General features: G+C 35.4%; 1 protein-coding gene across 2 annotated transcripts; it reads left to right on the forward strand.

Annotated features, from left to right (window-relative positions):
- The first annotated feature begins 1,630 nt into the window (after positions 1–1,630).
- On the forward strand, positions 1,631–27,809 carry LOC140330927 (beta-Ala-His dipeptidase-like). Of its 2 annotated transcripts, none has more exons than XM_072411518.1 (13): positions 1,631–1,780; positions 3,424–3,561; positions 9,346–9,453; positions 10,801–10,944; positions 11,867–12,029; positions 12,776–12,864; positions 15,366–15,560; positions 16,532–16,616; positions 16,868–17,028; positions 18,871–19,035; positions 23,533–23,674; positions 26,556–26,703; positions 26,869–27,809. In XM_072411518.1, exons 1-13 carry the CDS (start codon positions 1,763–1,765, stop codon positions 26,993–26,995), a joined length of 1,683 nt encoding a protein of 560 aa, XP_072267619.1. In that variant the 5' UTR covers positions 1,631–1,762; the 3' UTR covers positions 26,996–27,809. The 2 variants fall into 2 exon arrangements, with proteins under 2 accessions (XP_072267619.1, XP_072267620.1); XM_072411519.1 differs by having other exon boundaries at positions 1,762–1,780; positions 3,446–3,561.

Raw genomic sequence — 27,809 nt, forward strand, 5'->3', positions numbered from 1 at the left:
CAAATATTTCCCCAGACCTGGTACAGCAGATTCCTGTTTAATTTATAAAGACAGATAAATATAGACTTTCTAAGTCTTTCAGCAGTCCTCATTGACGGTTGTAAAAAAAAGTCTTCAGTATCATCATGACATCTTATGAAGCATTTAGCTCACCTAGGTGGGTGGGTTAGAAAATGTATTGACAGGTGGACTCTGGTGCTTCCATGACATGGCATTACTATTTATGCAGCTGTTTCTGCTGGAAGAACTACAGTATCTCCATATGATAGGTCTTTGCTTGCTGTTGCACTTGTATAAGTGACACAATAGCTTGCTTTTTGCTATGCATTGCTGAATAGTATTTGCTGTGTCACTAACTGGACTATGATTCCAGACCCAATGCTGAGCAGCTTCTCAAAACTTTCTCTGCCTTTTAAGAATGCCAACATACCAAGTGTGACCAAGTGTGCCCATAACAGAAAAATCAGGTTGGACTTTCTCAGACATCAGTTCTGTCCTCCTGTTACATTAAATATATATATATATGTTTCCTTACAAACGATATTTATTTCGCTATCTGATTTACACAGACAGAGCAAGAGGAGTCATTTTACTCTGCTGCAGTTGTTACACTTAAAAGTCTTGTTCCTTCCTCAGCCTATGACCAAGAAAAATGAGAAGAAGCACTGTGATAAACCCATCTTTATGTCCGTTTGATTCCTTCTGCCAGCATACACACTGCACATAAGCACTGTAGCACAAGTGAATGACTCCTTGAAGTGAATGTATCCTTCCCAGTCTATGCCCTACTCTAAAATGCAATGCAAGTTTCAGATACTGGTTTAAATGCAGGTACTTACATTGCTTGAACTTATATTTTTTGATGCATTCATTTTTTAGTTAGTCTTGTAATATTTCTGAAGTGTGGCTTCAATTCTTTTTATAGTTTCTGACCAGAGTTTGGAACACACAGTCTGTTAGCTGTATGCTTGTTCTAGGTTAGTGATTTAGAAGTATCAAAGCCAGGATCACCCAGGTATATGGTATTCCAAAAGCAAGCTGGCATTGACATAAACAGGATCTCTAGAGGTGGGGCGTGTATCCTGATATTCTTTACACAATGCCAGGCCGAAAGGACTCAAATGAAGGAGCATTGAGTATACAAACAAGGGGTTTCATGTGAGAGGGGGCATCAATTTCTGTTGTGATCCCCCCTCATTGGAGGCCAATTTACTGGCAATGGCTGTCTCCATATTTTTAGTACAGGTTTCCTTTGATGTATATGTAAATCATATAACTTAAAGCCCACACAAGCATTAACACAATAATGTAATTTAGGTGTAATATTATTTTAACATCTAATCCTGCTAATGATACACAATGTAATGGCTAAATTCTGCAATTACACTTGCCAGCTATTGAAAAATTGAAACATTACATTGCAAGCCCCCAACATACATGTCAATAAATACATTCTCTCCTGCACACTGTGGTGTTATGACTATTTGCTTCAGTTAATCTAAGTGTGTCCTGCATTTCCAATATAGGCACAAAACCCTCTCCCTCCTCTTTAGCTTTGCAGGGGGCTGAGGTAAACAGGGTAGATGTAGGTGGGATCTAAAGGGCCCAGCCAATTGAAGATTGGCCAAAAAAATTTAGGGAGGACTGAGAGAGGTTACAGCTTGGTGTGCCTGACTTTACAGGAGAAAATTGTGAAAATTCTGTCAGCTGTGACCAGTTGAAAAGATCTCCAGGCTATTCATGTCTCTGATTTAGAGACTGCATGATCTACAGGACACAGGTAACTATGGCACGATGGGCATTACTCCTCTGTCTAACCTCATATAGCTCATACAATAATTGTGCATGCAGCAATGTTCATAGAATTGGAAAAAATACTTCCACACATGGAAATGGAATGGAATGGAAAAAAATATCAAACACTGCTAGTTTTTTGGATTGATGATTTAGTGCATGCTTTACATGGATGCATATAGTATAGATTTATGACCTATGTATTTCTTATTACAGTTGTGTCCTAAAACAATAAGGGGCATGCAATAGCAATAATGTAACCTTTTCAAATATATATGGTAGGTATATTTTATTATATTATTATTATTATTAATAATAATAATAATAATAATATTAATAATAATAAACTGTATTTTAAAGCAGACTTTTTATGATAAATGTAAGATTCTCCCCCCTTAATAAATTGCAGAACTTTTTATGTTATGTATAGCAAATACCTTTGATCCTTATATTTTTGCAACTTTGACCTCTCATTTCCACTTCCCTTGTGTTTGTCATCAACCCACATCTCGTGTTATATCTTTGTCATACATCTCAGGAGGTTGCATGTATAAAAGAATTTTAAAAAATGACACCTTGCTTCTGCATAGATGACAATTTTTACCTAGCCTATGCATGTACAGAATTCAACTAAGACCTAAGATATATAACACAATGTGTACATTTGATTGAGATTTACCAACATGTCTGTTCACTTCAAAATGGACTGAGGAGAAATGATTGTTAACTGGCAGTAGATTTTACTTTAGATTCACTCCTGATCAGATCATTTTATCAAACAGGAACAAAAATCTGCCTGTGTGTACCATGTGCTAACACATTAAAGTCCAGAGCTGGTATTGTATGTTCAGGGGGCAGGCTGCCAGAATCAGGTAGACATAACAAAGATGGCGGAATTGAAGGAGAGTTGCACTAGAAGAACTTCTGGTGGTTGACCTGGTGGTCACAACACTTACTTCCTAAAGAAATCAGTGGCCACACACGTATCTATATTTATCTTGATCATTCAATTTATCATTCAATGTCTCCAAACTAATCAAGATGAATAAAATTCACAAACCAGACCCTTCAATTGACCGATTTCGTGAGCTCTAAACTGATTCTTGATTAATGAATTCTGCTCAGTCGATTGTTAACATATGCTTCTAATCAATTGAACAAATATACAGTATGTGTGCATATCAGTAACTTGATCATAATACAGACACAATAAATGAATCATTCATGATGGATGTATAGGCTCTTTCACGCCCGCGATGTAAAACCATGCAGCTGTCAGCTTCTGGGCACACAGTGAACTGCTGTTGTGGGAGTAGCAAACTGCACCATGTGTAACCAAATTTGTATGCAACTGGGGTGCAAATCTTTAAACAAAAATGTGCTTCCAAAAGTGACTTAGTTGCACAGCTGTGGGCAGCCACATGCAAAAAATGGTTCCCAGTCACTTGAATGGGAGTGGCTGGGATCACGGTTGAGCCTGTGGCTAAAGTGACTTTTTTATAGATTACATTTTTAATTACTTTTTGTCATTTTTATTGTTATCCTTTTGGCTTTTACTGCTTTCTGCATACATGTTTTTTTTTGTTCTCTATGTGGATAAATCTATTTTTATTCTGTGTTCATGTGGAGTGGTTTAACACTGTACATATAGCTGGAGGAGGTAAATTGCTGGGCGTGCTGGAGAAATCTGATACCGGACATCAAGAAGGACATAGACAGAAAGGGAAAATGATGCAACATTCCCTATGGCATTGCTCCATCTCTATGGTAAGGATCTACAACCTTTACTATTCATATACATATAGATTGTCCAATAGCTTTTTCTGCTGTTTTTTTTGGTAACTGCTCCTGCAATGACCTCTCTTGGTGAAAAAATAAATTGCCACCAGCCGCTTTGCATAGTTTAACTTCTAATATAACACAATTAACCTATACTTACAACTACAACTAGTTATGCTGGAAAACATTAAATAATTTAACAATGCTTATATTATACATATTACTAATATGTCTCTCTGCTATAAGCTATTCTAGCTTGGGCCCCACAATAACTATAAATGTCAATTAAAGATATATGATTCCTATGATCCATGTTTCATGAGCAAATCAACAATTTTTGTATAACATAAAACAATAATTTAAGATCTAAAAACAGTTTAAAATGATGGGATGTATCAATTAATCATTTAACATTTAAAATACTTTTTTTCTTTTATTTTCTTTGCCTGCTTGTTTCTTTTAAGTTATTTTAGGTAGTGCATTTTTACATGATTGCTCTTCCATACTTTTATTAAAAATACAAAGAATGGTAGATTAGCCACTAGGAACGTATACACACACTTAATTTTCAATCATAGCCTCACTAGAAATTGCTGATAACATATAACCGAAATACAGTGAATGTTAGTTGGCTAACTGATTTACATTGTGAGCAGGAAGAGAAGCCAGTATATGTAATATATAAAATATACACATATATCTAAAATAAAACCTCAACTACAGGCACAATAAAACCAACTTGTGTTGTGAACATCTTTGTCATGAAACTGAAACTTTCTGGAGAGCTGGTCGGAGATTGGGCTAGGCACAGAGTCTACAGCACCCACCTCTGGCGTCACTAGCGCACTCTGTAAAGGTTGATGGACTTGGGAGATGGTGCCCAGGTTGCAGCCCTCACACACATCAGAACTAGTGACAACTGAAGCTGAAGGGTGGTACAGAATCACAAGGCAAAAACATAGTCAAACAAGCCGAGGTTAAGGCAGGCAGCAATCCGGAATAGAACAGAGCCAGGGTCCCATACAAGAGTAAACCTCAGGGGAAGCTGCATGATGATCTGTACACTCATAAAGACAAGCCTCCCTGTCTATGTGGCTGCCCAGAAGCAACTTGTTGGGCATCAACAGTTGCTGTATTAAGCAGCAGACAGCAGTGTTGGGATCAGAGGCACCAGGCAAAAAATGGGGGATTTGCACCAGGGACTCAGCTATCAATCACTAGCAATGATTGTGGTTGTCAATCCACGGCTGGTCTTGAGAACTGTAGTTCTGGCAAATCAGCTTGTATTTTGTTAAACATTATAAACCAGGGGATATGTATGCATTGCAGAATTAACTGAATTTGTTTTGTGTTGACATATTCTTGTTAAGTTAAAGCAATGGAAAGGAGGTGCACTGAGCATACCACCTAGTGACTAATCTATAAATCTATACAAAAATATTGAAGCAAACAAAGATGTAAGATGAATATCAAAAATACTTTAAGATACATTAAAACATGGCGATTGATTCCTATTCTTTACAACTACCCTAGAAGTAATGTTCTTTGTTGCTCTTTTTTAAATGTATTGTGGATTAGAAAGTTACATATGGTAATTCACATATCATTTCTTCTTGGCGAATTGATTTTTAGTAGCACATGGACAAGCAGGAGTTGTAATTGCTAAAATAAAATATTCCAGAGTCAGCTGCATCTCTCGGGTGCTCCAAACATTTTAGCAGACACAATAGAATAAAATAAACTGTTTTAGACTGAGTAGGATTTATTGGTAACGAGACATAATTCTGCTGGGGGGTTCATTTTTTATTTGGTAAAATATACTGTTTGTTTGTGGGGATATTTTAAGAACACTTTCTTGAAAATAAATACAATACCTCTTGCTTTGTGTTAGGAATGTTATTTAGGACTCATTTTTGCATAATATACTCATGTGAGTTATAAAATGTAAATAATGCTAAATCTGCAGAGATGAGATTGTGACATCGAAGTGTAGAGAATGCTAGTGTAAAACTCCACAAAACTTTATTTGCAGTCCAGGCTTTGTAGTTTTTCCCCCAAAGTAGCAAGACACAAAAAAACACATTCCCAGCTAAGTTGTAACTAAAGGTAAGGTTTAGGTCATCCCGACACAATAATAATCTATAATACAGTCCAAGCCACTTTAGCAAGCTGTATCCAACATCTGGAATCTATTTCAGGATTCACCCCCAGGTCTTCTCTAATTCAAACAACATTCATAAATCACATGCGGAGGGGTGAGACTACATGGTAACAATTCTCAATTAATACTTAGCATATGTTTAGTGAAATATTGCAAAGGAACCAGGACGTTTGCAATATACATTCTATTGGAGGAAACAAACACCATTCTGGGTGTAAGATACACCCCATTACTAACTACAGTTTTGTCCCCTGGCCATCCGGTGGATAATTTGTTGCAATATATACATATTCTTATTTTATATCCTACTCAGGAATTTATACCCTTTTTCCTGTTCTGTTTATTATATGTAAATTAGTGATTAAAAGAAACATTTCCAAGCAGTCCATTAGTTTTATACTTGAGAAATGACTGGGAAGAAAAGATTAGGTCAGGTTAATTTTTAGCTTTTAAATTCATCACATAGACTTCAATCAGGATAAACTTCAGACAGATATTTGTTGCTGTTTGAAGATACAAGAAGGACCTAGAAGAGGTGGGTATTATTTCTCGTTTATTTGACAGATAAACAGAGATTCATGTATCAACTTAACTATTTACTGTACACATTCATTTATAATAATTGTTCACGTGACTTTTGGGGCAAAGTAACAGGTATGACTGATAAATGTAACTGTTTTAAGAAACTGTATCAACAGAATGCCTTTCACCTTATTTGTAGTAGTGTTGTAACTCTCCATAGAGGTAATTGTGATTTATGCTGAAAGTCACATTGACTTCTGGATTTTGTCTAAGAACCACCTGTGAAACTAAGCCATTGTAGGCAGCAACGTAAAGAATTATTTGTACCAAATGCTTGTGGGTTTTATGTAAGCTTGCATTGTTAGTTTTAATATACACCAGTGCTTTATCTACTACAGAACTTCAATAATTTCAATAACGATTTTATACATGCCTTATTCCAGTCATCAGTCTGATCTGAGACATATTCCAAATGTAGTACTGTGTGTACTAATGATCACACCAGTCACTGCAGTTTATATAGGGTGCAATCATTAAGTGTTCTTGCCCAGCAGGAATAAAAATTCTTTTTGCATTTTGTGACATTCCGGTCATTTCCTTTTTCATAAGACACAATATGGCCTTATAGAAAATCTTACAAAGTAAAAGAAATTCTCCTTTTTGACAATTGTTCCCAGAACAGGTGTGCCCATTGGAAGATTGCCCTTTACTTCTTATTCTAAGAACACTGAGAAACACTAGATTTTCCCTCAGTTTCTCAGAGACAATGATCACCAGCAGAAATACTGGGATGAATTCCCCCAATGGGGGACAGAAACACCTATAGATGATTGATAGAGTAAACCCCTTACCTAATCTAAAACTAGGTTTTGCCTACAGATACACTTTAGGGTTATTTCTCGCTAGGGTACTATCTGCATGAAATTTTTGAAGGCAAAATCACTTCTTCAAACCACATGTTTGATATTGGCAAGCATGTTTGCACTAACAAATGCACCACACAAAAAAAACTGGCACAAACATAATTTATAGGTTCATTTCTCTTCAAACTTAGTAACCACAGTTGAACACGTATATATTATAATGCAAACCAAGCTCTGCACATATCATTACCAGAATCAAGAGTTAAGAGTGTAGGTCTGTTTTGTATCTGCATGCTTTGGCATAAATATGACATAAATAATGAGGAAGTAGAAAGGTGCCAGAAAGAATACACCAAGGAAAGAATAAGATTTAAAAGAGAGTTAAAATGAGAAGTGAAAATGAAGGTATGGGACAGGAGATAGGATTGTGGAGTGACCTTCCTCTTGATCATCTAGTGATGAAGCTAAAGCTACGTACACACGTCAAATTTTTCTCGCCCGATAATCGGCATCAGCTGGATATCGGGCGAGAATCTGGCGTACCATCCACGAACGATGAACAACGAGCGATCCTAATGCAAGGGAAGGGGGAGAGCGTGCAGCAGGGTGCCGCTCCGTCGCTGTCCCCCTCCCCTCTCCATAGAGCAGAACGGTGCTGTATGTACAGCACTCGTTCATGCATCTTGCGGTTCTTGTCGTTGGAAAGGATCGTGAAAGATCCTTTCCAACGACAAAAATTGCACGTGTGTATGCGGCTTTAGGTAGGGATATCCCTCAAGTTAGATATAGAATTGAAGATCAGAGTCTCTTAACACCATCTAAGCAATGCAAGTCAGAATAAAATCATCTGGGTTATTCTATCCATATAAATAACCTATTACACAATGTTGGGTGCATGTTGTGAGCACCAATAGTGTGGAATGCTATTCTAGTTGCAAGAATAAAATGTCAATATCCTTCTATTTTCCCTTATTTTTAATAGGTCCTGAAAGTAGGGAAAACAAGATGGTTTGAGAAGTGTTAAGAATGCCAGGATTGGGTCAGGCATTTCTCACACTGATCAGATAGTGATGGCTTTATTTGATCTAAGGCGCTGAGACATTTGTACCAATGGGTGTGAATCTTAAAATTCAAGCAGTGTACTGTAATTGCCTAAATTTTACCTGGTATTAGCATGTTGAAGTCCCTGTTCTTTATTCCCCCATTGTTAGAGAAAAGAGCAGCACAAGAACACAAAAAGATTATATGCTGACAAGAAGCATGCAGAAAGAAGGAGGAAGCATTGTAGCAAAAAGATGAGCTCATCACTGTGCTACATTTCCATTTAGTATCTAGTCACAAGTCACACGACTGTCTGGGCTCAGGAAAACTGGATTGAAAGATGCTGGCCATAAGAGAGCATATACCGGTAGTGTCAAAAATTAGGTACTGCTTGTGACAGGTGCCAAAGGGCAGGGGGTTCACGTCTGTACAGCTGACCATTCACCTGCATCACTATATGTCTACTTTGGCTTATATTTTGCAACCTAGAAGCCATCTCTGGTTGGAGTTTGACTACTGGCTGATGTTATCTATGTTTTAAAGAGAATAGACTATCTTTTAGTGGAGAGAATGTTTACAGACATTTGTCTGTCTTTTCAACTCTTGGGTTAGTTTAAAATGACATGCAGACATATGAGTATTATGAAGATTAAAAATGTCATGTCTTTCTGTAAGTTAGCCTAATAAATATACTGGCCATACTCACATATTTTAGATGCCAAACAAAACTGGTTTGAAGTTAAAAAAAACAGCTACTGTTGTAAGGGGTCAAATATCTCATGAGGACATATGGTTTTAATATTTCCCAGTCCCTGATTTATGGATTGCATTGATACTTACACAGTAAACACTAACGTGTGTCTTGCACAGTAGGAAACACAGCAGAAATACAGTGTGAGAGGTGAGATGTAAGAGCCTTATTCAAATGATAATTAGTTTCACAATATCAGTGCAGCTGGAGTTTCCTATGTCTGTGGAAAGCCTCAAGGGGACATTGGCATTATGCAATCAACTCGGGGTGGAACAAAGGCCTGTTTTGAGCTTATAATCATTGCACACAAAGAAAATTTCTAATCCCTTGACTAAGCAATACTAAATATTTAAAGCAGCAATACAAGGAACAAAACTGTTGAATTCAGAATTTATTTCATTGGGTATTTTACTGAATCGTGTTTTTCCTAATAGATCTTCATTATTCCGCTCATCATGCTGCCGTTCACTACTGATGCATCTGAGAAACTGGTTGAAGATCTCTTTCAGTACATTGATGCTCATCAGGATGACTTTGTTCAGGTAAAATAGAACCTATGTTATACATTCAGAAGGCAGGACAATTTTTACTTGTTTAATAGTTGCATACCAGGCATAGTGGTCATGCTGATCTGTATACTCAATCTGGATAGTAACATGTAAACTATTAATTAGTGAGTTTTGTGTGATAAAATCAGAAGATGCAGTAGCTTTATGGAAGTGAGTTGCACATAATGTTATCCAATGATTACAGAAAATAAGGTTCATGCTTTGATTTATAGATGTGCAAAGTTAGAGCAGCTACTGAGATTTCTCCAGATGCTCAGAATACAGATCCTGTTACTATATCAGAGCCAGTTAGTATATAAGAGGTCTTCAGAAAGTAGCTGTAATATGAAATATTTCTGATAAAGATAATATAAAGACACACTAGATTAAAGATCAAATATACATTTTCAGGTGCACTCCTTTTGCACGTTGCATTTGATGGGTTTTTACCACTATGTGCTGCAGGTATAATTCAGTTTACATTGTGACTAACTGTGAGTCCATGATTGAATTTAAGGATTTATGTAACTGTGCTGTACATAGATTCCTGTGATTATGCCCATAAGTAATGCTGAGCCTTCAGAAAACTGAAATCCAGTGAATGAAAGGGGTGGGCCAGGGACAGTAGGGCTGGTAGGGAAAGAGCTAGATGATGCTGGGTGTCCAACTGCCAGGAAAACCACAAAATTAAAGGTAAGGATTGATGTTTGTGGTACCTGGTATAGAATAACCAGAAAAAAACATAAATCAGTTATAGGCCGCTGTATATTTGTGTAGACTTTAGCCCCAAATCTGGAATCTCAATAGCAGAAGCTTATCATGAAGGTGTGAGACCATGAAGTAGAAATGTCCCAGAATCTCCAATGATTTTATAAAAACCTTTAGCAGCATTAATACATTTGGTATAGTGGACCCTTTCTAGGGGATCAGTGGCATTATTAGCAAAACAATTTGACCCATTTTTTGGAATTGGGAATGGAAGACAAACAATGACATCTAAAGCTTGCAGTATACTTATTGGAACAATGATGGCCACATAAAGCCTCTACACACCAAGAGCAACTGTATGAATGCAGACCACGTCTCAGGTCTCTGGGCCAGATATGATCGCAGTGTATGATTTTTGTATGAGCATCCATGTTGTATTAAAAGTTTCATTGTGAACAGTGGAAATTCATGTTTAAATAGTTGTTCTGTAACCTCTCCTACTAGGATCAGTATTGATGTTACGTGAGTTTTTTCCTAGTCCTTCAAGAACTGTCCTGAATTTCAGCAAACAATGAATATAGTAGAGCATGGTTTGTATATTTTATTTGAATGCCTGTATTTATTGTCATGCAGGAACTTAAAGATTGGATAGCCATTCCAAGTGATTCCAGTGACCCTCAACTACGTGAAGAATTAATCCGAATGGTAGAGGTAACTGCCCAAAGAATTAAAACTTTAGGAGCCACAGTGCAGCAAGTAGACATGGGCTTTGAAACGGTAGGTGACATAGAAAACAAGAAAACAATTTACAGATAAACTTATTCTGTTTTCGTAAACATAATAAAGAATATTTGAAAACAAAAACATGATTGCAATATATTGCAGCTTATGAGTTCCAAGATGGTGGCTGCATTACATTTTTAAGGTACATTTTCTGCAGGTAGAAAAAAGTACCCATTGACCCTGTTAGAAATATTGTTGTATTATAAATTTGTAAAAATGTAACTTCATGTGACCTGAAACAAAATCTTATACAATGTTATCAACTTTCTTCTGTGCTTTACAAATCAACACCCCTCTATTTATAGGAGATAAGAAGAAGGGGTGGTGTTTGTGGTATAAATCAAAAGAGAACCTGAAATAGATAACATTTTTTCTCCATAGATAATGTACAGTGAGTAAGCATTCTTACCCTAGAACAGGGTAACCCTTCTGATTTATTATATTTTGCTTTAAAACAGATTTCTGTTTGCAAGAAAATGTCAATTCCTGCAATATTTAGACATGAAAGCATAGACAGTAATTTTTCAAGCCACTCAATAAAACACAAAGCCTGATTTTTTAAATATCTCTAAGACTGGAGAAGATAGACTGTCAGGGGAGAACCTGGGTGATCCTGTAAAACTGTAATGGATTTAATTGGAGTCTTGGAAAGCATTAATACAACAAGCTCTAAGTGTCATCATAACAGGGAGTGACAAAAACATCATATGAATAGTTCAGGCAGCAACTGAAAGAGTCAATCACATTAGTAAGATTATATTTCCGAAGAACATGTAGAGTGTTTTGCTTCCTCTTCCTCGACATTTTTGTCATAGACTCTATTCTGTTTGATAAGATGTTTGTTATTACACCCAATGTATGTAATTGCATTTTAATACAAAGGTTCAGCAATATAAATGTAATTGTTTATCCACAGCTCCATGGTGGACAAAAGATCAAATTCCCTCCAGCAATCTTGGCTGCGTTGGGTAATGATCCCACAAAGGCCACTGTCTGTTTTTATGGACACGTGGATGTCCAACCTGCTAAAAAGGAAGATGGGTGGAAAACTGATCCATACACATTGACTGAAGTTAATGGTTGGTATTGTGAAAATGTTGTTTCATGTCATTTGTGAACTGCTTTTCGTTTTAGTGTGTGTACGTGTGTATATATATATATATATACATATATATATATATATATATATTTATATATATAAATATATATTTATATATATATATATATATATACATATATTAGATTGGAAAAATTACTCTGAAAAGGATAAATCACTTACCTTAGTGAATGAGGCGGAGCTCTGCTTCTTCAGCCATCCATGTTCAAGCAAAAATTGTGTTTTTGTTTTAAGTTGTCTTGCGCATGATTAGATGTTCTTTTCAAAGTCAATTTAAATACAGTCACTAAGCTAAACACATACATTTATTTCAATGACTTTTTTTGAATATTAAAGATGGAGGGATATCAATATAACATGGAACGAAAAAAACAACAGTATATAATCAAGAAGAAACATTGGTAACAGTTACATAAGCATTAACATTACATGCAGAAGTAGGCAAAGAATTTACCTTTTGTAGTTTGATAATTCAGTTTGCTGAGTAACCAGCTTAAGCTCCTTCGATTATTCACCTCCATAGTTTCTGAATATTAAAGCATGTTAAAGAAGACTTGCTCACCTTCATTTAATACTGATTGCAATTATAGCTGTTTAAAGTCTAAGAGGAAGGTGTGTTTCTGGGAATTTATATATATATATATATATATATATTATATTATATGTATTACTATACATTTTCTAAGTTTCATTGTTCTTATTTTTTAGGAAACCTTTATGGCCGTGGTGCAACAGACAACAAAGGCCCCGTGTTAGCTTGGATTAATGCTATTGAAACATATATATCACTGAAAAAGGTAAAAAAAAATGTAAATTGAATGAAATGATACCTTCCATGTTTCCACATAGAAGTGGTAGTCATTATATTCTAAACCTAAAGCAATTGGACTGTGCAATAAAATTTCAAATAATTTTAATATTATCTCCCTCGAGTGAAACAATATATGGTACAAACATTTGTAAAGAAGGCTGATATGAAAATTACAGGTTTATAAAAAATCTCCTTTAACCCCATAGTAGAGGACCAAACAGAATTATGGTGTCTAAGTCTAGTAGGTAAATGCAGGATGTCAAAGGCTGTTTTACAATTAGATTTGAAATAGAAAAGGCAGGGGCTAGAAGAACTAGTTGTAACAGAGGAGTTCCTTCTTTCACCTATAGTCCATAAGGAGCTGTCCTGTAATATATCATAATAAAGTTTATTTTTGAACTGCATTGTGACAGCCATATAACTAACTATTTCAAAAAAATATTATCCTAGTAAAAATGACCCTCTCTTACAAGGGCAGTGTTATTACTGAAAAGATGAGATTCCCTTTATTACTCTGATAAGGTGAGATTTACCCTTCATTCATTGCCTACAGAAAAGAAATATTGTTCTTTACTCAATCATGATAATACCCTGCGTGTAATGCTCTTACGGGGCAGGAATATTAGTGTAGTATATTCAGCAACACACAGGGGGGTATTCATGGTGGCCCCCTCTGCTGTTACCTGAATTCAGTGAAGTTAGTGTTTTTGGCCCATAGACAACATTAGACTTTTGCTCCGAGATGATCTTGGGCAACAATTCAGCACGTGTATGCCTAAGTGTAAACTTATTTGTCATTGTTGCTGGCACATCAGGATGATTTATATGGCTTGTGTGTCTTTTAGCAGCAAACACTGACATGTAAGCTTTTTCACTTTTAGTTGTTTCCAGCTGACATTGCTGTAAAAGAATAAAAATACAAAAATGTACAAAAATATATTTTCAAGGGACAGAGTTTTTTCATGTCTAAAAAGAGAATTTAATGGGATATGTGACATTAAAGAAGCGCTGACAACCAAGACATTTAAAATTAACATTCCAATATACCTTTAACTATAGATAGCAGTAATGTTACAAGACAGCATAGTCAGAATGGAGCTTCCTCTGCCTAAGTGAAAGTTCCCTGAGTGGCTGTACAAGGCACAGAGAATTAAAGCTACGTAAACATTTGCAATTTTTGTCACTGGATACAATATTTCAGGATAATATCCAGCAATAAAAGAGTGACAGATGAATGAAAAAGTTCTGTACACACAGTGCAGTTCTATGGAGAGGTGAGGGGGGAGAATGCGCAAGCAGCACCCCTTCTTCTCCATTGACTTGTACATCGGTCATTGGTCCTCAGGATGAATCCATGAACAACATCAGGAGACAGCTGTAGATATGTCAGATTCTCGCCCGAGAAGACCACGACCGTTGGTATTGGAGAAGAATCATTTCATGTATGTACATAGCATAAGCTTTCTCGCCCTCCTGTCAGCCGTGCCTGCTTTTCTGATTAACATTAGAATTGAATTTCAAAAAATCTTTCTGCAACTTTGTTATCTCCTTAGGGTCTCAACTACACATAATAGTCACTTTGTCCGTTGCTACCTGTTTGATTTGCAGATTAGGTGATCATGTGTCCTTGAGGGAATAATCTTTACAGCTAAGCAAATAAAAACCGTATGTGTTTTTGAATCCAAAACATTTAAACTAAAAAAAACGTTTTACCAAGATAATTGATAGAAGGGTAGATTGGGACTGTTTAAAAAAACTGGACAAAAGAAACTGTGAAAAAAGATAAATTGTTGCTTATTGTGACCAATCAAATTTCAATTTTTATATTGTATAAGAGGAATCTGATTTGTGACTGTGGGTAACAACTGCACTCTTGTCCTATTTTTCCTCCAGCTTTTATAACTAGACCCTAAAGATTGGCATGTGGTGAGAACATACAATCTGTTTAGTATAGAGAACATCTTGAAACCTTGAAATGTTTAGGACAGTCATAACTTTGAGATCCATTCTTGTGACTACATGGTGCATTATTTTTATTTCGTTTAAAGCAAGGTCACTATTCCAGGCCAACAGTTAAAATAGATATATGAGGGTCTCCCAAGGGTTTGAGGTTTTGTTCAGCCTTTAGATCCAGGCATTTCAGCCAGGACAGTCACCCTTTTTTTACTTTAGTAGAATTCTGAATGGAGATGAATGAAGAAACAGAAGCACATTGATGAGGTTAACTTAATTCTCATTCTATGCATATATACACACAGTTGATTGCGACCACAGCCCTCATTGGATAACATGACTGTAAATTATAGCAGCCGGAAGTCAATACTGAAAAAGTAACATAATTATATTTTTGCATATATATTTAAATGAATGAATGAAATAAATGTTTGTGATATTTTCCTGCAGTTCATTATTTTATCTTTCATTCCACATGTGGACATAGTGTTGGCAATTTTATATCTAATCTATGTTCTGTTTTCTATTTCTTAGGACATCCCTGTAAACCTGAAGTTCATTATAGAAGGAGTGGAGGAAACAGGGTCCCCTGGTTTAGAAGAATTAATTAAGGAACACAAGGAGTTCTTCAGTGATGTGGACTACGTTGTTATTTCTGACAATGTGTGGCTCAGCAGAAAACCCGCATTGACCTATGGAACTAGAGGCAATGCTTACTTTTTTGTAGAGGTACTAATCCTTTTTCTACTTCAGGCTAATAATGTTCTAGCTTATTGCAGAATGACTTTTCCAGTTATTCAAGTCTTTTTTAAAGCAAAAGTTACTGGAAGGACCATAATAAAAAGCAGAGAGAATTTTATAGGTATATAGCATTACAGTAACATACAAGGTCATTTTGGTTTATTTTATTCATGTATGTCTCATAGGTACACATAGCTTTACTGTAATATACAATATTATTTCAGTATATTGTATTCTTTTATGCCTATGGTTATACATAGCTTTACACTATTATATATCATTATTTCACATTTCTTATATTCATGTATGTCTCATGAGTATACATGGTGGTACAGTAATATACAATATTGTTTTATTTTATTGTACTTTCATATATCTTATAGGTATAGTGTATATAGCTTTACAGTAACATAACATTTTTGTTTACTTTTTTCATGTATGTTTAATTTTTTATATACATTAACCTATATAGGTCAATGTATATAAACTCCTGCATAACTAATAAAATTTAGGTTTAAACTGGATTTGTTGTGTGATCAGACAATCATTTTTATTAAAGCTCTTCAAAACTGGAAAAGATAGACTTTCATGGGCAAACCTGGGAAACCCAGATAATAAGTGGGTTACTTGGGTTCTATGGCATCCTGTGCTATATTTTAGCACAGTGTCCTAAAAAACAAATCTTTTACATTTTCTGCATTGGTGGTGACATAAAGTGAAGGGGCCCTCTGCATATAGCTTCTTCTTGACCTTGTGCATCCTCAATCATATTTGTCACTTGTTATCAGAAGGATAAAAGGTTTCTGTAATGAGACAAACCATGTTATCACATTTGTGCTTTTGTGTTTTAGTAGCTCTTCCATGTTTATATCACATTACTACTGTGACCTCTGTAATAATATGTAAATGTTTACTTAGCATAGCAGTTTAAATGATGGATTTATGATATTTTGTATTAGGTGGAAAGTGGTAAAAAGGACTTGCACTCAGGAACATTTGGAGGCATCATCCATGAAGCAATGAGGGACCTGGTATATCTATTAGGTAATATATATGGTATATTGGTAACCACAGCCATATGTACATAATTATGATGAGAATTTTGAAACTGGTTTGAATTCTGGTGGCAACTTGATTTACACCTTATTTCATTATTTGTGACACTGAAAGTAAATCTCCCCAGCAGAGACACAGATAGTAATACAAACCTGACAGATGTTCTTGCCTTTACCATTCTATTCAAATCTAAAAAAAAAAAATATTTTTATTCCTCCATTTCTTTTCACATACTGTAGCAAATCTTGTGGACTCTACTGGTCGTATCCTAATTCCTGGAATTTATGATGATGTTCCTCCAGTAACAGAAGAAGAGCAAAAGTTGTATGAAAATATAGATTTTGATATAGAAGAACACAAAAACAATACAGAAGTGAACTCATTTTTGTACAGCACTAAGGTACAATCCATCTCTTGAATAACCGTACATTCATTATTGTATGATTTTAAAAAAAGGTCTAAACTTTATCATCTTTTTACGAGACCTGTAGACATTAGACTTTCACCCTGTATTGCTGCCTTACTGAGAGATGAATCATCAATCACCAAGGTTGAAATTATTTGTTCAGTTTATACTGCCTCTTTCTGTCAGTGCAGAGAAAAATCCGACACCATGGTTTACAGCAAAAACTTGAAATCAATATAAGAGTGCGTGTGTGTGATTTCAGAATAACATTGTTAACAAATAAATGTAACTCTAGTCCAAGCTTAAAAATGTAACTTTATAATCTTCTTCAAGTTTTCCCTAGCAAGCTTTTCTCATATAATTCTCAAAGTAGTGCTACTACCTACATAAAATTCTTTACAAAAAACTATCCGCTATGGGTCCTTACTGTTTAAATAATGCCATTACCGGGCCTTCTGTGACTTGTTTGCATTCAGTTTCATTGGAAGCTCTGTAATGTTTGTACTTGTTCTGGTTTCTATGGGATATAGCTCTTATTTATCAGCCTGGGGTGGGACTGAGCATATGGAAAGCTATTAGGGATTGTCTGCAGAATGAATTTACTAATAAATGACTGTTTGGCAGGACAAGAAATGTGAGTTTGTTGGATGATTAGTGAATACATTTATACAAGTGTTTTATGGTAATTATGAGACATACTGTACTTGTACATGTACTTTACACCTTCTATATTGCGAAATAAAACAGCATTAATAGAATTATATAATAGAATTTTCTATTAGAGATTTCTGTACTCAAGGGTCAGCTTTAACAGCTTCCTACTTGCTATTGGGGAAAAATATGAAGTGCCAGAGCAGAGCTATATAGGTGATATTTAAAAAGCACTTATATTTCATGGGATTAAACTATCTGCATTGTGGCCCTAGCCTTGAATCTGAATTCTGTGTCACCCCCACCCCAACTAAGTGCTGCTATAAAAACCTTTTTCTGCCCATAGGTGGGTTTTAGGTCAATATCACATATAACCCATAAGAGGCCTCCACACATTGTGCAAATATCAGGGTGTATGTGACCTCAACTTTACTTAGATTGATGCATAAATTTAGGTTGGCCATAGATGACCGAATATCTTACATTATTGAAGGCACTTTAGCATTTTAAAGAATACCAATATTCCTTAAAGGGTACATTTTTTGTAGTTAGTTGTATATTTCATACTTCTATATATGTTGTAGGCTTCATAAGGAGCAGCTCAACAATTGTTTTAATTATTTAATATTATTCTCCAATAAACCTAACTGCAGGTGAGCGGGATACTAAAGTGGCCAGAGGAAACCCACAAATACACAGGGAGAACTTGCAAACTCCTTGCAAATAATGTCGTGGCTGGGAATCAAACCTAGGTCCCATCGCTGCAGCAGAAAGAGTGCTTTACACTGAGCTATCCACGCTGCCAACATATTTTTAAATAACGATTAAATATTATGCACTCTCTTGTTGCACAACTGTGCATACTATTACCACTTACCTTTAGTCTTGCATAGGCTTCTCATCAGTACTAAAATTGTCTAATCTCATTTCTCTGCAACTTTTATTTTATTATTTACATAACTTATCCCAAAAGCCAACTCACTATTTGCACCAGACTGAGTGGTACTGAGGCAGGATGCGGAGCTGTGATGTTTTCAGGTACCCATGTTCAGTCCCCTTGTGGTCCCTTCCAGCAGTTAGGATGAAGCACAAAGTCCCAGTGAAGATGTTACTGGATCTAAAATGGAATTTGTATTGAAAATGTAAAGTTGACTTGCTTCTCATATATTTGCCGCCTTCTTGCAGGAAGAAATTCTTCAGCATATGTGGCGATACCCCAGCCTCTCCATTCACGGTATAGAGGGAGGATTTGCTGGAACTGGGACCAAAACTGTAATTCCTTCAAAAGTGATTGGAAAATTCTCAATTCGGCAAGCTCCAAATATGCAAATCCCTGTAGTGGAAGAGCAGGTAAGAAACACCACAAACATTCACAAGGGTAATGGGTGCTTAAATAATTAATTCTAGGGACAATTAGGAAACTTTATTATGTACTCAAGAAAAGAATTACAGTCAAGTGAAAGTGTATGTACAGCACATGAAAGTTATTGACTCTCTTAACATTTATACAGGCAATCATTAGAACAGACCATTTGTTCAGCATTAATATCCACAAATCCCATGCAGTTTAAATTAGTGCAATATCTTTGTAGATCCATGTACTGTAACACCAGCTGTTATCTGCAAATGCACCCATATATTTATGGGATCCTTGAAGACCTCTTTCTAAACAATGAATTAGGAGTCCTGTGACATTTGTAGATTATTTTCCTTACAGTGGTATGATTGAGTTCAAATAATCTGGTGATCCATATGAGGACCAATTATAGTTCTTTTGATCTTGGGACGATGACACCACATATGTCAATAGCTAAGGGCTCTATTTATAAATTATTCCCTTGTCAATTCGCTGACAAGTGAATTTCACTCCTGTTCACTCCTTGGGCCTGATTTATTAAATTTCCCCAAGGCTGAGGATACATCAGTGAACTTCCAGCAAACCTGGAAAAGATTTCCTAAAGTCATTTGCTATTTGTTAGCAAATCTTGGACCAGATCCATTTCAGGTTTTTTGAATCACCCAGGTTCACTGATGAAAGTGTCCCCTCCCCAGTTTAGGAGAGCTTTAATAATCAGGCCCATTGTTTCAGTTCCTAATAAAACAATGACTTGTTCTGCCACCTAGTGGCCAATTGTCAAAATACTACTGTCACAATAGGAAATGCTAAATTTATAAACTAAATTTATAGGCAAATTTAGAGCAAATTGGCAGAGGAATAATTTGCAAATATACCCGAAAACACCCGAAACTCAATACCTAAAATAAAGATTCCACCAGTGTGATCCTTAAGAAGATTCTGAATATTGGCACCTACTCTAGAACTATTTTGAATTCTGATTTTATTTGTATTGAGTGAAAAAAAATGTAAGGGTATGTCTTTTTTTTCCACATGACCAATCTGTATTTTGGTTACTTCCTATTATGCAAATAATACATCATGCCAGTTATATGTGTCACATTTTCTCTTTTACATGACTGAATTACCAGCCTTTTGAATAAGCACCATAGTGCAACATGCATCTAGGCTGCTCAGTATTGCTGGATTGCACTGTTTGAAAGAAAATCTCCCAGAAACTTTTACTCCTGGTCTTGCACTTTCTGGTTTAGATGTACATCTAGCCAGGCAGAGGTGGTGCACTGGGCCTAAAAGGTGAAATTCAATTCCCACGAATCAGAAGTTTGTTATGGATTAGCAAAATGTCAGCAAAGTCATAAATATGCAATACGAATGGTCATATAATATAAAATAATATAAAAGCAAACACATGAACAGTAAATATATTTAGTAATGGAGAACAGTGAGACTGTAAATGTAACCCTGCTCCAGTAGTATCTTGTATGTATATAGGGGGAATCTAATTTTGTATAAACCAAAAATAATGCTTCAGCCATTGTATGGTAAAACATGAGAAAGGTACTGGAGGCAGGTATTACATTAAAGGTGACATTGGCTTTAGGTTATTTTTCCTTTCAAGTGCTACTAAATGCTGTAATTACGCAGAAAGAAATGTTTTTAGTACCAGAATTTTTAAAAGGAGATTTATAGGAAAACTGGATTTGTCTGTAACTCATAATAATGTCTTTAATGCAGAATAATACCCTTGTAATTAAGAATGTGAAAGAAGTCCCATTTGTAGATCCTGAATTTTCTAAAAACAGGGAACTGCAGATACAGACTTACACACCATCTGCTGATTTTAACTGGAGAATAATTCTGCACCCCCATAATATACAATAATAAGGGAACTAAGTTAGAGGGGACAGAAAACATTAAATAGTAAAAAAAATAAATTGTATGTTCCCAGTTTTTATGATGATTTTTTATTTAAATTATTTACAATATGCAAGTGAGTTAATTAAAATATATTTCCAAAAATTTAGGTATGTATAACAATAGGAAGAAAAGTAGACCATGTGAAAATTCTGTATTTCAGCTAGATGCGTGCTAATTGAAATCCAAGCTTACTGTACTGCTGTTTAAAGCTTTGTGCAAGTATAAACTGGCCCCAGACTCGGGACGTCATGAAAATTTCTGAACACAATTCATTGTAATGATAATCCTCCAATTTTTGGCATAAAGCATTGCACAGCTTAAATTGACCAAGCCATTTGCCTAAATCACATTGAATACCACTGCCAAGGCAACCAAGTGAAGAACCAATATAGATCATTTGCATCATTGTAAACATTTATGTGCAGCATTCCTTTAAATAATTCAGCATGAGGTACAAGAGAGTGGAGGCATTTTAAAAGAGAGCTTGTTAACTGCAGAACCCCAACAGCCTACCTCTTCAGATGATTCAGATTCTTTTATCACCCTCTGTCACTATGGTGTAGTTTATAGCACAAACAGTATTTCTGAAATACATTGCAAGTCTTGAAAATAACTGTATAATAGATCATTTCTGAGGAGCTTCGATCTCCATTTAAAGGCTTACTGTAATTTCAAACAATCTTTATAATATAAAAACACCCCTTCTAAAAGGTCAAGGGGGGATATGATCACCCTTGTATAAATATATAAATGGTCAATATAGAGAACTCTCTTCCCAATTATTCATTTTGAGATCATTACAAAGAACAAGAGGGCATTCCTTGTGTCTGCAGGTAAAGAGGTTTAATCTCCGGATAAGGAAGGGATTCTTCATTGTAAGGTCTGTGAAAATGTGGAATCAGCTCCCTCGGGAAGTAGTTTCAGCAACTACTATAGATTGCTTTAAGAAAAAGCTGGATGTTTTTCTAGAAACACAGAATATTACTGGGTATTAAAGCTTTAAAGTCAAAATAACGGATACTGTTGATCCAGGGAACATCCCATTTCCTCATGGAATCAGGAAGGAATTTTTTCCCCTGTTGAAGCAAATTGTACCAGGGATTTTTTGCCTTCCTCTGGACCAACTATGTCTTACAGGGTTTTATATCTGGGATATATTATTTTCCTAGTGGTTGAACCTGATGGACTTATGTCTTTTTTCAACCTATGTAACTATGTAGGTATAGGAGGATCATGTGACCTACCCCAATTTAACAGTGTTCAGGCCTGATTGGCCAAACTGCAGGCCTAAATATTGTCATGTGGGGGTGTAGAGGGTAACTTAACTGAGTACGTTTTGACAACGGGTCTTTTGTTTTTTTTAAATATAATTTTTATTTTAAAGGTACGACAAAAGATACAAAATAATCAAAAAATATATATAAATATACAGAAGTCTTAAAAAATACCAATCATAATCAGTAGATCATGTACAGAAACCAACATGTAATAGTACAGAATACATCAGTAAAATACAAGTAAATTCGCTTCCCATAACATTTTGTCCACACCCTCATTTTCCATTTTTTGTTATATCCCAACCTTGGAAACAATATATAACAGGTAACCAACAAACAGTAACCAGAAAAACAAAAAAAAACAACTGTAAACCTACCATATCCAATCAAAAAACCCAGCCCCATCTCTCGTTCACATAGACTATCGCTATGTTACGACATACATTGAAGAAGAACTATACCAAAAGTAAAAATATCTCAAGGATGTTTAATTTAATATCCAGAGACAAGGGTACATTACTTATGTGACGGCCCCAACCGCCCCCTGGTCATACCAAGTTGTATTTCTAAATATTTCAATAATATCATGAAGTTGACTAGGGGATCATATATGTTGTAAGTATGGCATACAAGTGCCAAAAAACCTTTGCGGGTGGGTATTCAAGTGCTGAGTAGCTTCTGTCTTGTCTATAACCATCAAACCCAGCAGGTAATTTTGAAACTGAATAATAGTCGGGATGTAAGGTTACAACCAGTTTTTAAGAATGCTTTTCTTGGCCGCTAGTAAACAGAAATGCTCGAACTTAGATAAAACCCTCAATGTGGTCAGGTGAGATACACTATGGAAAAGTGCCATTGACAACGGGTCTTACTTGAGTACCCTTGCAGTTGAGAAGTAGCAAGGGTGTGTGGATGGGTATGTATACCTTGCTGGGCGCAAAGGGCAGTCAGGTGACACTATTTGTTTTTTATACAATATACTTTATAATGTATAATATTATTTATATAGTTATAAAATAAATAATACTTTTCCCTGTTTACCCTAGATGGAAAACTACTACTACTACTTTTTATAAACAAAATGTTTTGGGATTATACAAAATAAAAAGTTAAAAACTGTACTTATTTTTCCTATGACTGGTGGTGATTTACCTCGTATGACTCAGTTTGGATTTATGTTCCTAGTACATTCTCAAATACTTACATCATTGCAAATGGATGAAGGATTTCATACTACTGAGAAATGATTATGGATAAAATATGGAGTACAATATGTGCATATTCATTTTTTTCCAGGTTAAAAAGTATCTTGAAGAAGTATTTGCCAAACTGAACAGTCCAAATAAACTGAAAGTTTCCCTGGAAATTGGAGCAATGCCTTGGGTGGCTAATGTTAATGATCCTCAGTATGAAGCAGCTAAGATTGCCATACGAAAAGGTCAGTTATGTTTATTGCAGCACCTCCTTCCCAAAAAATACAGTCAAATGACTCTTAGTCTACACATACAAGTAACGGGCCTAAATTATTAAAGCTTTGACTGGAGAAGATAGACTATCAAAAGGGGAAAACCTGGGCGATCAAGGAGAGTTAGAATTGATCTCATCCAGAATTGAAAAGATTTGTCAACTAATAGCAAATGAGTTTGATGAAATCAAATCCAGCTTTGCTGGATCACCCAGTTTCCCCTATGATAGTCTACCTTCTTGAGTCTTTGATTGTGAGAGCTTTAATAAATCAGACCCAATGTGTTCAAACATAATCAGTCATACGGGATGTTTAGAATCTGTTGCATTTCTATGTCCATTGTGTAACACAGGTCCAATAAAAAGTTATTTTTATTAAAGTATTATTCACAACAACTACAGTTACGATCATATGATTTACCAACTCCTAGAGAATATTAAGGGCCCATTTAGATATTTGTGTTCTAAAAAAGCACACAACATGCTTCACCATTTTAAAATCCAACTCCACCATACTTACAGCACTGTTAGACCTTGATTTAGTGTAGGGATAATGGATGCTCCCCCCCTTCGCAATGGCAGGAGAAAGGGACCGTGCAGGCAGCCTAAAATATTTCATTAACTTGAGTGGCTAAATACTAAGGGGTCTATTTGAAAGCAGTAAATCTGACATTCATTTTTCTGGCACTAATTGATTACCCACCAAGGAATGTTTTAGATTTCTTACTTTGCAAATCCCCTAAAGGCATCACTGTGAAAGAGTGACTCTGATAACTAAGCTTCAGCCCAAGATCTGAATATAATGTACCAATCCAAGAACCAGATGGATTTCCAATTTTAATTTTTTTCCTCTTTTTGTTTAACTTTAATTTGTGTTTTATATTATGTTTTCCGTATATTTTTTCTGCATTGTTTTTTTTTTCTTTTCTGGTATTAAAATAATATTTAAAATTGTTAAAGTAAATCTCCAAATGACCTAATAAAAAATAAATATTGCCAGTGTTACAAACTTTTTTAAAAGGTATATTCATGGCTTTAGTTGCTAGGTATGGTGTGTGTTTCCATTAAGACAACTTTTTACTCTTGATTTATCCATCATATTAAAATTGTTAACATAGCTTTTTTTGTTCACACTGTATCACAGCCAACCTTAATCAACTGGGAATATTCTAATACAATAAAAATTAATGTGACATTTCTAAACAGAAATATTTTGTAATCTTCTTTGATTACAAGTAAGGGCATGAATTCAATTTCTTCATTGCCTTACTGCCAAGTTGCAGTTATTTGGCAGTGTATGCACTCCCCTTTAACTCCATCTCCTTAATTATGCTGAATAATTATAGCTAGCTCAAACAGCAGGCGACACAAAAAAAGCTAAATAAATCAATTAAAATTTTTTTTTTTTTGGATTACCCTCAAAAATATCAGACAAAACCTCAAACTATCCCAGACTCACTCAAACTATCAAAATGTCAGCCTTTAACCATAAAAACACCAAAAGGTATACAAAGGGTAATCTAAAGGATATGAGTGTTATGGATATAAAAATGTAATGTTTATTGTAAAAATCACTATTATACAATATAACTAAAAAACTATAATCCCTATATGTGTTTTCTAGCAACAAAATTATTTGGTTGATTCTGATATATCAAGTGTAAATTCTACTCAACTGAAATAGAATTGCCTTTGCAGTTTGGCAACCATGACAGTGGAGTTGACAATTGACAATGTGTCCCAATAAATAGCAATACAGAGAAGATGTATCTTCTCTCTTTGGTTGTGTCCATTGACCCTCTAAGTGAATAGGTCCTAAAAGTAGCAAGTTGTGGTGAGGTTACCACTCTGCAGCTATACACATTGTGGGGACATTTGGCTTTAAGTAACCGAAATCACAGCTCCACATCAGCAAGCACTTATCTACTAAATAAATAAATGAATTATTACTTATCTACTGAATTTGAAAGTATGGCAATGTATGGCAATAAGTGCTCTTAGTTTAACCTTTCAAATTTGGTTTCATTTTGTAACTAAGAGTTTGATAACCCTAATTTTTGGGCCAAGCTCGATCAATCTGACTAATCTTCCCTAACGTATCTGGCACCTCTCTCCATTGGTTCTTCATTGTATGCTGAGGTATCGGTCACAGCTTGATATCCTAAAGTCTAGTATTATAAAATAGTGTCCCAATTTTTACACTAAACCTCCGCAGTTCTTGTCCCTAATTACCTTTCTGCCCTGATACAAAAATGCACCCCTAGCCACCCCTCCAATAACCTATTATTGACTTTCTCACTCATAACCTTGTCACATGCATGGCTCCAAAGCTTTTCTAGAGCTGCCCTCTGGATTTGTGGTCCTTATCCTATTCGGCTTGCTCTTACTTTCTGCTCATTTAAAAGAGCACTCAAAACCCATCTTTTCAAACTTGCCTATCCATCTTTTTCTGTCTCCTAAAATCCTCATTACTTCCTACCTTTCCATATCTCCCCCTTCTATTGTATGTTGCCTCACCACCTCTTAGATTGCAAGCTCCTCAGGGCAGGGTCCGCTCAGCTTCTTGTGTCATTGCCCTGTATCTGTCTGACATTTGCAACCCCTATTTATTGTACAGCACTGTGTAATATGCTGGCGCTTTATAATAAATTATAATAAGAAACCTTATTTACGATTGCTAATATCACCATTATCAGGTATTTAGGTAAAAATGTGTGAAAAATTAAGAAACATAAAATATGAGACATAATGAATAAAATATAAAGGTACAAATTTTGAATCATGGGGTATGGTATATTTAGATGCATTTCTGTTTTACATGCACAGTATATTACGTATTGTTCTGCTCTTTGCAGTATTTGGTGTTATGCCAGACATGATCAGGGATGGCTCAACTATACCACTAGCCAGAATTTTCCAAGATCTAACCAAAAAGAAGGTAATGATGCTTCCAATTGGTGGAGCTGATGATGGGGAACATTCCCAAAATGAGAAGTTAAGCAGGTAAGACATATAATGTACTATAAATAACTTTGTCTTTGCTCCAAAACAACTAACAAGGCAATTTATTAGACATTACAGCTTTAGTACAATCATAGCATTTACAGGGTACAACCTGCGATTAGATGACGGAACATAATTTTACTTAATATTATGTTTTTTTTTCAGATCTAATTACATTCAAGGGACCAAAGTTTTTGCAGTATTTTTCTCGGAATTGCCAAAGCTACATGAAGATTCACTGACAAAATCGAACCAAAAGAAACCAAAAATATCTCAGCTTATTGGTAGCTGAAAACAGTAACATTAAGATTGAAGAGGAATTCAGTCTCAGCTTTTTTATCATTACATTTATTGCTTTTATATTAGTTCAGATTGTCCCTGAGTTATTTAGGCAATAATTATGTGTTTCTAGCTAGATATTACATCTTGACAGCCAGGGGTAAAGTAAGTATCCATTCTTTTAGTGGTCTTACAGTTCTATACACAACCTGAATATGTGAGGTGACATCTAGCCATAGGTTATTATTTGACATCACATGTGTAGTAGGTAAATTCACAATATTCTTCAATTATTCATGTGCCATGGTCTACTACACAGGTTTCAGATCAGCAGTATCACATATGCAGAGGTGGCAATCTTAACCTAAAATGTGAATTTAACCCTGATAAAAGTTCCAGAGTAGTTTAGTTACTTCCAGAAATTGGTCCTAGTTTATTGCTATTACTCCAGCTTGTTCATTGATATGCAAAAATAGGGCTGATTATGTGTACGTATGGATGGATGTGCCTTCACTTAGATCAGTGACAAAAAGTAATACAGAGAGAAGATTGGTGGTAACCTAAGTGTTGGGTCCTTTTAAACATTGCCCTTTCTATATAAAACATTCATTCATGTTACTCTGGAAATATCTGCATGAAGATGCTATAAACTGCTATATTTTTGTATATGCAATGAGTATCATTTACTTTCTTACATTTATACTTTTACATTGTACTTTTTAACTGTTTTTTTTTTATTATTGTCCTAGAAGTTGATGGTATACAAAGCAGCTGTATATAGGTATTCTGTGACTTTTTTTGTATTACTAAAAATTATATTGCTTTTC

Source organism: Pyxicephalus adspersus, chromosome 5, assembly GCF_032062135.1.
Source record: "Pyxicephalus adspersus chromosome 5, UCB_Pads_2.0, whole genome shotgun sequence".
NCBI lineage: Eukaryota > Metazoa > Chordata > Amphibia > Anura > Pyxicephalidae > Pyxicephalus > Pyxicephalus adspersus.

Bases quoted from the DNA above. Each gene is read 5' to 3' on its own strand.
- LOC140330927 (XM_072411518.1), top strand. The intron at 17,029-18,870 runs GTACAATCCATC...GCCTTCTTGCAG, and splicing joins CATTTTTGTACAGCACTAAG to GAAGAAATTCTTCAGCATAT. The intron at 19,036-23,532 runs GTAAGAAACACC...ATTTTTTTCCAG, and splicing joins TCCCTGTAGTGGAAGAGCAG to GTTAAAAAGTATCTTGAAGA.